The sequence below is a fragment of the Diceros bicornis genome, chromosome 2, assembly GCF_020826845.1.
Source record: "Diceros bicornis minor isolate mBicDic1 chromosome 2, mDicBic1.mat.cur, whole genome shotgun sequence".
Lineage (NCBI taxonomy): Eukaryota > Metazoa > Chordata > Mammalia > Perissodactyla > Rhinocerotidae > Diceros > Diceros bicornis.
In genome coordinates this window covers 20,719,314-20,733,824 of record NC_080741.1, presented here as the reverse complement: position 1 = coordinate 20,733,824, position 14,511 = coordinate 20,719,314, and the positions used below count along the sequence as shown (strand labels likewise).

Here is a 14,511-nt window from a genome sequence, read left to right as displayed (position 1 = left end):
TAATTAAGGCTTAGCATCTTGCCCAGCAATGCTGAGAGCCTTCCTGAGGAGAACAGTGGTCAGATTAAAATAAACTGCAACTCTCCTGGAAATTGCTTTGACCTTTATTTGCATAAGCCTTCAGGACCTGCCAGCTCTCTCTGGAAGAGGTGGGAAAGCGGCACCTTCCTTTCCTTCTTGGCAGAACTGATTTTTGAGCTCACATTTGGGTTATTTGGCATGGTGTGGTTTTAGTAACTTTTCAGGTTCTAGGAAAGACGATTATAAAAAGCAACCAACTGGACATAAAATGGACCCCACATGTCTTCCCCCTCACCTCCCTCACAAAAGCCTTGGCTGGGGAGAAGCAGCTATTCTGGCCAGGGCTGATGGGAAGAGGGAGCTGAAATGAAGCTGCTGTCTGATGCCAGTGAAGGCTAGGGGAGGTTTTCTCTCAAGGTGTGGAGGGGATAATCTCCAGGAGAGAGGGGAGCAATCAGTCACCAGTACTTGTGTCTTAATGTGGGGACATAACTGATGATGTACCAGGAAGGGCAGGTTGTTTATTTAACTAATTGTAATGTGCTCTCTTACAAAGTTCATACCTGTTGATCCAGTAATTCTGCATCTAGGGATGTAGCCTAAGGAAAGATCGGAGATTCTGACAAAGAGTTAGGCAGGAGAATATTCATCTGGATGATATCTATAAGAGCAAGAAGTTCAAAGTGGCATGTGTGCTTCCAAGGGGGTATACAAAAGAAGGGCATGTTGAGAAATAATAGAATTTGCATTTAAATTTTTTTTTTTTTTGGTGTGAAAGATTGGCCCTGAGCTAACGTCTGTGCCAATCTTCCTCCATTTTATATGTGGGATGCCACCACAGCACGGCTTGATGAGCACTGTATAGGTCCACACCCAGGATCTGAACCCACATACCCCAGGCCGCTGGAGCAGAGTGCGCAAACTTAACCACTACACCACTGGGACAGCCCTGCATTTAATTTTTTAAATTTAAAAATATAAGAAAAAAGCTTTACTAATATGTGAAGTAGGGATTGGCCCTCGCTGTCTCATTTGGTCCCTAAATCAGACAGTCACGTGTTATATGAGATGTGTTGGGAAAAGAGTGGGAATTTCACAATGGAGGTCCCTTCTCTGACATAGCAACTGCATGGACGTAAATTACAAATGAATCTGAGGGTGTTCAAAATCTTTTCCTGATGGAGTGAGAGGCTTGTTGTGGGAGATCTAAGGAATGCGCAGGGAGGACCTGCCCCCAGCCCCAGGGAGGGCCTGTAGGCAAATCCAACTCTGGATTACCCGGGGCCCTCCCTCAGGGGCCAGCTTTAGCTTCTTAATGGGAAGCAGTGTTGTTTCAGTTGCTGAACTATTTCTTTCCCTTCAATTCCAACATGTTCTGTAAGAGCCTCCAGGGTATCTTGGTAAAATTTATGGCTCTTGCAGCAGATTTCATAACATTGCAGCTTTCTGAACCCAACTTTGGCCTTCTGCGCCCTTCTACTGAAGTTCAGGGCTGCAGATGACCCCCCGGTCAGCATCTTGCTTTACATTGTAAAAAAACTAATGCTCAGGTGTGGGATTAAGATAAGTGGAAAACTAAGCTTATTAGCAAAAATTCCTCAGTCATCAATCAAATATCCACATCTGCTGAAAGAGACTGGCCAAAGGCTTCCCAAGAACATTTGCTTTTCTGTAGATGCATTTGCCCCTGTGTTTTCTACTATTAAAAAAGCCCATCTTTGAAATAATGGCGTTCTGTTTAAACAATTTTTTTTTTTTTTGTGAGGAGATCAGCCCCGTGCTAACATCTGCCAATCCTCCTCTTTTTTTCTTTTTGCTGAGGAAGACTGGCCCTGGGCTAACATCCGTGCCCATCTTCCTCCACTTTATATGGGACGCCGCCACAATGTGGCTTGCCAAGCAGTGCGTCAGTGCGCGCCCGGGATCCGAACCGGCAAACCCTGGGCCACCGCAGCGGAGTGCGCGCACTTAACCACTTGCACCACCGGTCCGGCCCCTAAACAATTCTTTTTGAGAGAGTCTTGGTTCTGGAATTCTTTGTGCATATTACAACTGTAAATAATCTTGTCATTTGGATCTCCTTAATGTGCATGTCATAATTGAATTCATCTCTAATTAATGTAGCATTATACCTTGTGGCAAAGGTGGATTAGGTTCTGTTTTCTGGTTGCCCTTGAATGTTGCCTTGAAGTTGCTGGAGTGCTGATGAAGTCAATAAGGGCTGTGCATTGATTTTCAGACACAAGGACCATCACCAGTACAGCTTGGGACATGTCCCCAGGAGCAACAATTATCAACAGTGCGATGGCCGGGACCAAGATGAAACGCATGAGGGAGTAAGTAGCATGTTGCCTGACCCTGGGGAGAGTGCAGTATTAGAACATATTGACAAAGCATGTGATCCTGTCACATGATGCTGTTCTACATGGCCTCCACAAAAAGAGCAGCTATGCTTTCCAAGAAGCATCGGTGAATGGAATGTGCACAAGCTCTGTTGAAAAGGCCTGAATCTGCATCAAAGGCACCTGCTATGGTTTGAGTGTGTCTCCCCCAAATTCATATGTTGAAATCCTAACCCCCCAAAGTGATGGTATTAGTAGGTGGGGCCTTTGGGAGGTTCTTAAATCATGAGGGTGGAGCCCTCACGAATGGGATTAGTGCCCTCATAGAAGAGACTCTAGAAATCTCCCTAGACCCTCTGCCATGGGAGGACACGGTGAGAAGGCAGCAGCTATGAATTAGGAAGAAGGCTCTCGCCAGAATGCGACCATGCTGGCACCTTGATCTTGGATTTCCTGGTCTCCAGAACTGTGAGAAATAAATTTCTGTTGTTTTTAAGCTACTAAATCTGTGGTATTTTGTTATATCAGCCCCGAACAGACTAAGACAGTGCCTGTTACAGACTTCTTGGCAAAGAAGAGACACCCAGTCTCCTAGTGTGATTTCTCCTGTACAGCTCATGTCTCCAGACCAGGGGTTGGCAAATTCTTTCTGTAAAGGGCTAGATAGTAAATATTTTTGGCTCTGTTTCTGTCACAATTATTCACCTCTGCCATTGTAACACAAAAGCAGCCATAGACAATATGTAGTAAATGAGCACGGTTGTGCTTCGATAAAACATTATTTTTGGACTAAAATTTGAATTTCATATAACTTTCAGGTATCACAAAACATTATTCTTCTTTTGATTTTTTTAACCATTTAAAAATATAAAAATAATCCTTAGCTCACAAGATGTACAGAAACAGGTGGCAGGCCAACTATGGCCTGTGGGCTATGTAGTTTGTGAACCTCCTAGAGATGTTTCAACTCAGAAACTTCTCTCTAAAATCTCTTCCTATGTTGGTGCTGGTTGAATAGCTAGGGAAGCTTGGCAAGAATTATTTTTCAGTTGATTTGCATTTATATTGTTCTTGCAACACAGCACATCATCATCCAGGCTAATGTTTGAAAGCAAAGGAGAAAAAAAGTGCTGAAAGTTATTTCTAAACCGAAAGCTGATAGTGTGTTTAGATGCTTATTGTTTTCAAGTCCTGCCTATACCTGAGTGGTCACTTAGTAACATAGTTACCATGACAACAAGAGATTCCCAGGAACTGGAAGTGAGGAAGTTTGGACTGAACTTTCCTGCATTGGCCTACTTCCTCTTCTCCTTGCTAGTAGGAGATTATGGAAAAGGCTTTGCTAATCTCCTAGTTGATAATCTTCAAGGAAAAGTGACTCACTTATTTCACTCTTAAAGTTTAACAATATGGTATTGTCAGATTTTTGATCTAAGACTTCATTACATTTGCAAAGTATACAACATCCCATTTCCTCGCATATTATGAAGTACTTTAAATAATTAAAATGAAAGTAGTTTTGCCAAAATAAATGACCAAGATGCATTCTAGTGATTTTATTCCTGTTATGTTGTTTTCTTCCTTATTGTTTGACTGAATTTGACGAGGTATTTTCTGGCTCATTTAATGTGGATCAGTGCAGTTTGGGCTACTCCCCCGTGGATGGTATTGCTCCTGTGGCGGAATAACCTGCCATCCCCTTATATTTCACAAAGCCCTTTACCATTCCAGAAAAAGCAAACAAGAAATTGAGGCTGCAGGGCAGTGTATCTTTTGAGGATATAGTGTTTCCTCAGTTTCTTAGACTTAGAACATAGCCAGAAGAGGAGGAATCTTGCCGTTTTTTCACTGCACGGTAATGTACTGCAAGCTCAACATGTGAACAGCAACTGTCGGGATGCAAAGAAGAACATTTGTCCCTAGGGAGATAGCAGAGAAAGCACCAAACTTCAAAGCAGAAAGCTAAATGACAGCACAGTGGCTGTGTAACATGAGCTGATGGTTAAGAAAAGTCCCCAGATAGGACCACGGCCATGTGCCAAATGGAGCAGATGGTAAGAGCTTCAAGGCCAGAAAGGGGAAGTCGAGGAGGCCTCTGAGAAAAGTGGGAACTTGGCCTTGGCCTTAACAGAGAGGTAGAATTTGGAGAGGTAAAGAGAAGGGAGGGGAAGCTGGAGGCAGCAGATTTGGAGCCTGAGTCTTGGCTTCATCAACATATGGCTTTCTGACCTTAGTCAAGTGATTTTCTGAGGTTCAGTTTCCTCATCTGCAAAAGAGTCATGATATTATTACTGCAGCTGGGTCCCCAGGAAGCTGACTCAGAGATGAGGATCACTGTGCAGGGGGTCTGTGAGGGAGTATTCTTGAGGCCAAAACCTGGGAAAAGGAGAGGAAGGAAGCAGTTGGGCACAGGGACATGTCAAGCTGAGAGGCGGTCTCGAGAAGCCTCCATGGACTCTACAGAGCGCTCCGAAGCTGGGATGGCCGTGCAGAACTGTGCTGAGTTGAAGCAAGAGGGCCAAGCCTTTACAACCCCAGGTCAATCAAGCACTGGATGTCGGCCACCCCAGGAAGGGACTGTGACTGAGCAGGATGTTCTCCAGCCAAATCCCCAAAGGGGCTGGCAACTATGGGTGGTCCACCAATGACACCCCTAGCAGCTGGGGACTACCTGCCAGCCTGCTGTGATGAGTAAGTGACATAATGCATGTAAAACTGATACTTACAAGAGGCATTCTTGAAGAAACATCAAGTAGATTTGGTACTCAGCACTGAGGAGTAAAGAAGATAGCTTTTTATTCAAAAGGCTGTAAGGATGGGAACACAAGGGATGTGTTTCAGGGATACTGATTACATCAAGTTAATCATATTAGTTTTTTTTTTAATTTATTTTGAAAAATGTCAAGCCTATAGAAAAGTTGTAAGAATAGCACAATGAACACCTATATATGCTTTACCTAGGTTTGCCAATTGTTAACATTTTGCCATATTTGCATAATCCCTCTACATCTATCTATACAATATATGTATTTGTAAGTTATAATTATTATTATTACTGTGTAATTTGAGAATAAATTTTATTCATCGTGATTCTTCACTCCTAAATATTTCAGTGTGTAGCTCCTAAGAACAAGGACATTCTCTTATATAACCACAATAAATGATTAAAGTAAGAAGTTTCACATTGATATATACTATTTAATATATCAATTGATATTCAGATTTCACTGATTGCCCTAGTAATATCCTTTAGAGCAATTGTTTTTTCTGATTCAGGATACAAACTGGGACCACACATTGCATTTTGTTGTTACGTCTCTTGGGTGTCATTTATTTTGGAACAGTTCCTCAGCTCTTCATTGTCTTTTATGATATTGACATTTTTAAAGAGTACAGGCCTGTTGTTTTGTAAAATATCCCTCAATTTGGGTTTGTCTGGTATTTCTTCATGATTAGATCCAAGTTATACATGTTTTATGGTATCCTATATAAGTGACACTATGTCCTTCTGAATTTTTAAAAAATTAATTTGGGGGAGTTATAGATATATATTATAAAAGTAGTCAGAATAGTATAGTCAATCCCAACAGTCTCATCAACCAGCTCAACAATGATCAACTCATGGTAAACCTTGTTTTATCTCTACTCCCATCTGTTCTCCCATGTTACTTTTAAGAAAGTCCCATTCTTCATATCTTTTCATCCATAAATCTTTCAGTAATATGTGAATTTTAACCTGCTCTTCGACATCTCCCCTTGGACGTCCATGTGGCATTTCAAGCTCAGGATGCCCCAAACTGAACTCTTGATTTCCCTACCAAACCTGATCCCTCCACAGCCTTCCCCATCGGTGCCTCTAAAGGCTTAGTGTGTGGTGGTTTAAGGTATCAGGCAAATGGCTTCATCATCCCTATTGTGAGAAAGTGAAGCTCTGTAAGGATGTTGGGGAGCAATGCATGTGGTCACCATACTGCCGTGTTTCTTCAAGTTCTCTCAGTGGGAGACCCTGAGGCTTAGTTAGCATTATTCTATGCAGTCTCAGGCGTAGAGTAAACCCTAGCACAGTGGTCAGGAGGGAAGGTGTGGGCGGGGGGACAGCAACTGTGGGATTTATATCCCTGCTTATAGTTACTAGCGTGTGCCCTAGGACACGTTACCCAACCTCTTTGTGCCTGAGATTTCTCAGCTGTAAAGTGGGGCTAATAATGGTTCCTGCATCATGGGGTCGTGGTGAGGTTTAGCTGAGATCATGAATGTATGAAATGCACTTCGGATAGTTCCTGACACATAGTAAGTGCTCAACAAATGTTAACAACTTATAATAGACTCTCAATATACGTGTAGTTGCTCCTCTTGAAAAGCCCTGAGCCAAGAATCTGAAGGCGTTGGCATGTGTTAGTCTGCTAAGTGACATTTTGTACCTGAGGGCATCTGTGGACAAAGAAGCTGTCTGTGAAGACATTTATATACCTTTTTTTTTAGCATGCAAAAAGAAGTGCCAGTTCTCTGGGAAAGTGTCATGAGGTTGTTGAGTATAAAAGCCAACACTTGGCGCCAACACTTGGCTCCCTGTCAAGGTCACTTCTTACTCCTACTGAGAGACCACTCTACAAATGAAACTCCCCTGCCGGGGCACAGGCAGCACTTTGCTCTCAGCAGTTGTTAGGTGGTACCACTCAAAGTCTTGGAATGTCAGCAGAATCACAAGAAATATGTATTGACTTCTCTGTGGCTGAGTAATTTCCATGTACATTTGAAGAGTGGTTGCTATTCATATATGGATGGATGGATGGATGGATGGATGGATGGATGGATGGATGGATGGGCCTTTGTGGTTTCATGGGCTTCCTGAAGCCTCCACCCTCTGGGCAGGAGTCTCTGGTTTTCTGTTGAGAAGAGCTTTCTTTACCACCATGAGCTGGATTTGATTCCAAGCCTGGCTCTAGGCTTCCACTGCAGGCCAAAGAGGAGGACCTATGAAATGACAGCTGGTCGCCTTTCAGCAATGAGGGTAGTAAGTGACACGCTGTTATCAAGGAGCCAATCCTTTAACTCACACAGGCCAGGGCAGTGTAGCATGCCTCGAAGGGCTTGTTCAATCTGAATGAATAGTTCTCTTGGCCTTTATATGTCAAGTGATTTCACTAGTGTCCTGGGCCTTGCTACTTTAAGTGTGGTCCATGGGCCAACAGCATTGACATCACCTGGAAGCTTGTGAGAAATGCAACATCTCTGGCCTCTCCCCTCTTGAATAAGAGTTTTCATTTTAATAAACTCTCTGGAGATTCACATATATATTAAAGTTTGCGAAGCACTGAGTCAAGAGGACTTGCACTCTTAGAGGAGTTTGTTACCAGAGTATGAGTTGGGATTGACCTTAATAAAAGACAAATATTATATAAAATTATACTTATATAGTTATATTTTTCTTTTTTTATTCACTTTTTTCCATTTTTTTATTAAAGAAAGTATAATTTATATCTGGAAAAACTCACCCTTTTTAGTATATAGTTCTATGAGTTTTTGCAAATGCATCAGTTTTTTATTTATATACAATAAAATTCACTCTTTTTGGTATACAATTCTATCAGTTTTGGTAAGTGTATATAGTCATATAACCATCACCACAATCAAGATTATAAAACAGTTTTCTCACCTCCAAACATTCCCTTGTGCTCACCCTTGGTAGTCCATCGCTCCTGTTGCACCCTGACCCTGGCAACCATTGATCTGCTTCCTGTCTCTATCATTTTGCCTTTTCCAGAATATCATATAGTGGATTTATCACTTAGCGTCATAAGCCCCAGTTGTAACTGCATAGTAGTTGTGGATATGGATTTAGATCTGTGAATAGTCTTATGTTAGAGCTTAGTAGTTCTGAATTCCTTTATTCCCCACAGAATTGTCACAAGGAAAGCCAGGTTTTGGGTTAAAGTCTCAGACACCTCACGAGCAGTTGTCCCTAACGTTTCTGGACCCACAAAGCCTGCTGTTAGAGAGACTCACTACCCAGGACATTCTGAGGCTGAACTTCTGGTTTCTCTGTCAGGGACTTGTCAGGTTTTTGCAGTGGCCTAGAGGCCTTGTGCCTGGGGAGAATCGGGTAGGTGTGGCCTCCATTGTCTTGCTCACTGGGACAAAGTTCTAGGGATGGGATCCACCTCACTAAGACTCAGCCTGGAGGATGGGAAGCCACAGAGAAGGCCTGAGGGTCTGGGGGGAGCTTCTGAGCCCATGTCTCAGGTTGGAAGTTGATGCCCTAGAAAACATCTGAGCCCTAAGAAGTGTTCTTAATGAGAAGCAAGGGATCTCCTTGTGCTGACAGTAACTCTAAATCAATTCATGCAGAGGGTACAGGAAAAACAAAATATTTGTCTGCACGGATGTGTGTCTCCCCTTTGGGAACTACAATGACATGTATATCAGGCTTCTTGAAGTTGTCCCACAGCTCACTGATGCCCTAGTCATTTTTTTAGGCTTTTTCTCCCCCCTTTCTGTTGCATTTTGGATAGTTTCTATTGCTATGTCTTCAACTTAGTTACTCTTTTCTTCTGCAATGTCTAATCTACTGTTAATCCCATCCAGTATATTTTTCATCTCAGACATTGTAGTTTTCATCTCTAGAAGTTTGATTTGAGTCTTTTTTATATCTTCCATGTCTCTGCTTAACATGTTCAGTATTTCCTCTAGCTATCTGAACAAGTAGAATATAGTTATAATAATTATTTTAATGTCCCTGTCTGATAATTCTAACATCTGTGTCATTTCTGGGTTGGTTTCAATTGATATATTTTTCTCTTTATTATAGGTCATATTTTTCTGCATTTTGCTATGCCTGGTAATCTTTGATTGAATGTCAGGCATTGTGAATTTTACCTTGTTGGGTGCCGGATATTTTTGTATTCCAATAAATAGTTTTGAGCTTTGTTTTAGGATTCAGTGAAGTTACTTAGAAACAGTTTGAGCCTTTTAGGTCTTACTTTTGAGCTTTGTTATGTGGGACCAGAGCAGCAATTAAACTGTGGCTGATTATTGCCCACTACTGAGGCAAGACCCTTCTGTGTATTCTATCCAATGGCCAGTGATTTATCCAGTTTAGTAATAAATGTTGGTTTGGCAGATATGAAGAGGCACTATTCGTGGCCCTATGTGAGCTCCTAGAGCCATTCTCTCTAGCCCTTTTACCTCAGTAATTTCCTCTCATGCATGCACTGATCTATATTTAGCTGAATCATTACTTTCTATGTAAGTATATAGAGGTTTATTTGTTTCAAATTTTTATAAACTGCTTTTGTTTTATTACTTTTGTTTCTTAATTATGTAAAATGTTTCCATGAGTCTAAAGTCAAATCTATAAAAAGACATGTTTAAAGAAGACCAGCTTCTAAGGGGGCCAGGCCCGTGTTGTAGAGGTTAAGTTTGCGGGATCTGCTTCAGCAGCCCATGGTTCCCAGGTTCGGATCCTGGGCGCGCACTGACATACCGCTTGTCAAGCCATGCTGTGCGATGTCCCGTATAAAGTAGAGGAAAGTGGGGCCGACCCCGTGGCTTAGCGGTTAAGTGCATGTGCTCCGCTGCTGGCGGCCCGGGTTCGGATCCGGACGCCCACCGACGCACCGCTTCTCCGGCCATGCTGAGGCCGCGTCCCACATACAGCAACTAGAAGGATGTGCAACTATGACATACAACTATCTACTGGGGCTTTGGGGAGAAAAAAAAAAAATGGCAATAGATGTTAGCTCAGAGCCGGTCTTCCTCAGCAAAAAGAGGAGGATTAGCATGGATGGTAGCTCAGGGCTGATCTTCCTCACAAAAAAAATTAAAAATAAATAAATAAATAAATAAGTAGAGGAAAATGGGTGTGGATGTTAGCCCAGGGCCTATCTTCCTCACACATAGAAAAAAAGAAGACCAGCTTCTATCTTTGATCCCTTACCTTATTCTCTCTCTTCCCCAAATGAGAATCATTTTTTAAAAATTTTATGGCTCTTCCTTTCATTTTTTCAATATATACAAATAAAGGCATTCTCCATCCAACTTCTTAAGAAATTGGTTACATATTACACATACTTTTGTCTGCTTCACTTGGCAATACATTCTGGAGATTACTTCATAGTAGTATATAGCAATATACTTCATTCCTTTTTATAGCTTTTGAGTTCTCCTTTATGTGAATGTACCGTTGTGTATTCAGCCTGCCCCCAGATGGACATATGAGTTTGCCAGTCTTTAGTTATTACGAATAGTACTACAATGAATAGCCTTATGCGTTAGTTTTTTGTTTGTTGTTTGTTTTATTGCCAGTTTATCTTTGAGATAGATTTTTAGAGGTGGGATTGTTTGGTCGGGGATAAATGCATATATAATTTTGGTAGGTATTTCCAAATGCCATTTTGCATTCCCACCAGCAATGTCTGAGTGCCATTTCTCCCGTTTCCCCACAGAGTGTGTTGTCAAACTTTTGATTTTATGTTTCATAGCATCTTCCTATATCTATCTATCTCTCTATCTCCCTATCTCCCTATCTGTCTGTCTGTCTATCTATCTATCTATCTATCTGTCTATCTATCTATCTATCATCTATCATCTATCTATCATCTATCTATCTATCTATCTATCTATCTATCTATCTATCTACCTACCTACCTATCTATCATCTGTCTCTCTATCTATCTATCTCTTTTATAAATGTGGACTTTCACTGTGCGGTCTATTTTACTTGCTTTTTGTGTATTTGTTGGAATTTAGCAAGCTGTATTTACGTAGCTCCCAGCAAACACACTTGAGAGTCAAGTACACAAAATGTCCCAAAGTCTAGGTTTGGACTGGAAGGGAAGAAGCCACTTTTGATCTCAGGTTTCAGCTGAGATTTTCAACACAGTTTACCAGAAATGTTGCTTACTGGGAGTTAAATAGTGTTGCTTACATAAGTTAATAAAAAGTGATACTTCTTTTTTTTGTATTTAGCCATTTAGCCGATGATTTTTGTGTGAATTTTCTTAACAAGGTGGAGGGATTTGTGGTGCTCTAAATGCCTAACATGTAAGGGGAATCACTTTCCAGGGCTGCTGATTTTGGTGTCATCAGTCTTAGCTGATTAACACCTAGAGACCAGGCGTCAGTGTGGTGACATACAGCATCATGCCCAAATGGGTGTTGCTTCTCCTGTAAGTAGCATTCAATACATAGTCTTTGTTGAAGAAGATAAGGGCGGTTCCCATGGAGCTGCCTAGGGCCCTGGTGTTTTCAGTGGGCTGCACTCAGCACTTTCCTGCGCCAGCATGTCCGACACAGTGCATGCCATTCCAGTGCTCAAAACTGGTTTGTGTATTTGTGTGTGTGTCAAGGAGGCCTGTCCTTAACCAGATGGCCCTAGATCTTGTGTCAGCTGCTGTGGCTGCAGAGCCTTCCTTGAGTGCTGCAGGGCTGCGGAGAGTTTCCTGGCAATTTCATTGTTGAACTCTCATGTCAGCTGTTTGGAAAGTTCTTACCAAGGTCAGAGCACAGCCCCAGCGGAGTGCTGTGATGAGGGCTGACGTCAACTATTTAGAGGCTGCAGAAGGCACAAGGAGGTTCTGTAAGTAACACCGAGGGCAAATGTAGTAATTGGCTCTGTCTTAAATAGCTGGCTCACAAGTTCTTGAAATTTTTCTTTCACTTGACATCACAGGAAGACCTTGACTGAGGAAGGTCAAACTGAAGATGAGAAGCCCATGACCTCTATGGTCCTTCTCGTTAACCTGATATATAGTTCATGGCGCAGTGGCAATCGCTTGTAAAAGTCATGGCGGAGCATTAAGCACTCGCTAAAAGTGTTTCCAAGATGGAGTAGCATGAGGTTTGTAATAATATCAGCTCCGGTTCTGAACTGGACCAAATCCATCGCAATGCTTATGTGGAGGGAAGCTTGCTCTCCTCTGTGCCAGGAGTGTGCTAAACCAGACACCCTCTATCCCATGCAGCTCTCACCACGTACCCACGAGGTAGGCAAGACTCTCCATTTTATAAGTAAAGAGGTTGTACATCAGGAGGTTAAGAAATTTTCCTGCTGTCACACAGCTAGTAAGTGGCAAGACTATGTTTCAATGAGAAATCTGATTAATTTTAAAACCAGTGCTGGTAACCGCTGCTGAGATGGGATTGTGACAGTGGGAGCCGAGTGACACAAAAGCCTGGGTCCCATCAAGAACTCTAAAGGAGACTTTTAATTACCACAAACCTTCCACATGCCTGGCATCAGCTCTGGAACCTACTTGTTCTCATTTGGTGGTCATAAGTACATGCCAGCCCACTTTAAAGATGAGGATTCTGTGATAGAGAAAGGCTAAGTAAAACACCCAAGGCGAAAGCTGGCAGCTAGGCTCAGTCCCTGCTACCAAGTTCTATGCCCTTTCACGTGCTTGTCTGAGTTGGTGGGTATTTGGTATGTGTATTTTGACAGCATCTCATTCTCTCAGCCCAGGCTTCTCCTTTATCATATATATATGTATGTTTGATATATATATCAAACATATATATATTTAATACAAAGAACTTACTATTTCAGGGTTTCCGAGTGCTTTATAAATAAAGTTCATGCTATCTCACTGATTGAAATAACCCTTCAATGGAGAAATAGATGAAGTGATGGTTCTTTTCTCCTCCACGTTCCAAATCTCATTGAAAAGGTGTTAGTTATGCCTCCAACATTCCGTTTCTTTAATAAAAGGTCAGTGTCAGGCAGCACTTCTGAAGGAACTGCTGATTGAAACCAGCATTTCAATTTCAAAACAACAACAAAAGCTTGTAGGAAGGGAGGAAGGCTTGGTGACCAGCAAATAAGGGCTCTTTGCCCAAAGAGCAGCAGTTCTAAATTTACGTGTAAGGTTTGGGAGCGCCTTTAAAGAGCCGGTCAGACTTCTCACTCAGCGCCCTCCAGGTCTGCGATCAATTAATGTGCGTTTCCTGGGAGTCCGTTAGGTGAGAGGTGCTAAGTGTTCTGAGGCACGAAGGGAGACACCTGACACCCTTGCTGGGGAGACTGGACACCTGAAGTGTGATTCTCAAGACTGGGGGTGGATGCCAGGTGCCACCTGAGTGGAGCCGACACCCAGAAAGTTCAGAGGAGGGGCCCATCTCTTCCAAAGGGATGGACAGATCTGTGCACTGCTCGGGTGACACCTTCTCCCTCAAATGGACCTATGGTATCTGGTTCCCGGCCCAGGAATGACTTAACCCCCTTCTATGAAGGCGAGGCTCAGCCTCATGACTGTAACCTGCACGTCAGCCAGCTTGTCCCTGCCCCTCCAGGTCTAGGCAACTTCGGCTCAAGCCCTAAGTCCATGTCCTGTGGTAGCTCCCAGCCCTTCCCAAGACTTCTGCAAGTCCCTGGGTGTTGTGAATATCTCTTCTGTCTGATTGTCTCCATTCTGTACCATATTGGTCTAGACTGAAAACCTGGCCTCTTTATCCATTTTCCCTAATATTCCTCCTCTTGCAAATCATTTTTGAGAGAGAGCACTAGACCTTTTTGAAGATTTGGGAGCTGGTGATAAAAGCTTCATGTCACAAGGACTGAAGCAACTTTAAACTAACAAAAAGTGCTCTTTAGCCACCTGTTACAGGTAAACACACTGGAAAGCAGGCTCTGAGATGATTTTCATGCGGAAGTTTCCCATGTAGGGGCGGCTCTCTGGGTCCACACATGTGGAGGGGAGGGAAGGAAGCAGGACTGGGCAGAGGGAGAAGTTGGGCTGTGGTACCATCTCAGCGGGGCCTTGTCAAGTGCACGGATGTGCTGAAGCTGAGATGGCCTTGCAAAGTTGTCCCAAGTTGGCTCGAAGGGGCTGAGCTTCAGAGCCCTGCGCGCACCTGTCACTGGCTGTAGGAACTCAGAAAGGGCCGTGAGCCCTGGTGTGGCAGCTCTTCAGCTGAGCTGAGGGCAGTTCCCAGAGAGGGCTGCCAGCTGATGGCTGCCTGCCAAGGCCACTCCCAGCAGCTGGGGAATGAGACTTCAGTCCTGAAGGGGGATCTTGGGGTACAGCCCAAAGTCCACTACACCCCCCAGCATCTCCATCCTAGTTTTGTGGCATCTGTTGCTTTCCTCCCTTTCTCAGGAGCAAAATGAAATGTGCTCATGCCAGGCGCCTTAGCCATTCCTCCACTTCTC

At 43.0% G+C, this 14,511-nt stretch overlaps 1 protein-coding gene across 1 annotated transcript in view; it reads left to right on the top strand.

The window, feature by feature from the left end:
• NEK11 (NIMA related kinase 11) overlaps positions 1–14,511 on the top strand; it is a 226,080-nt gene that overhangs the window by 177,179 nt on the left and 34,390 nt on the right. Inside the window, exon 16 of the mRNA XM_058553246.1 lies at positions 2,261–2,357. Within this exon, the coding sequence (XP_058409229.1) occupies positions 2,261–2,357 (97 nt within the window). The remainder of the gene's footprint in view (positions 1–2,260; positions 2,358–14,511) is intronic.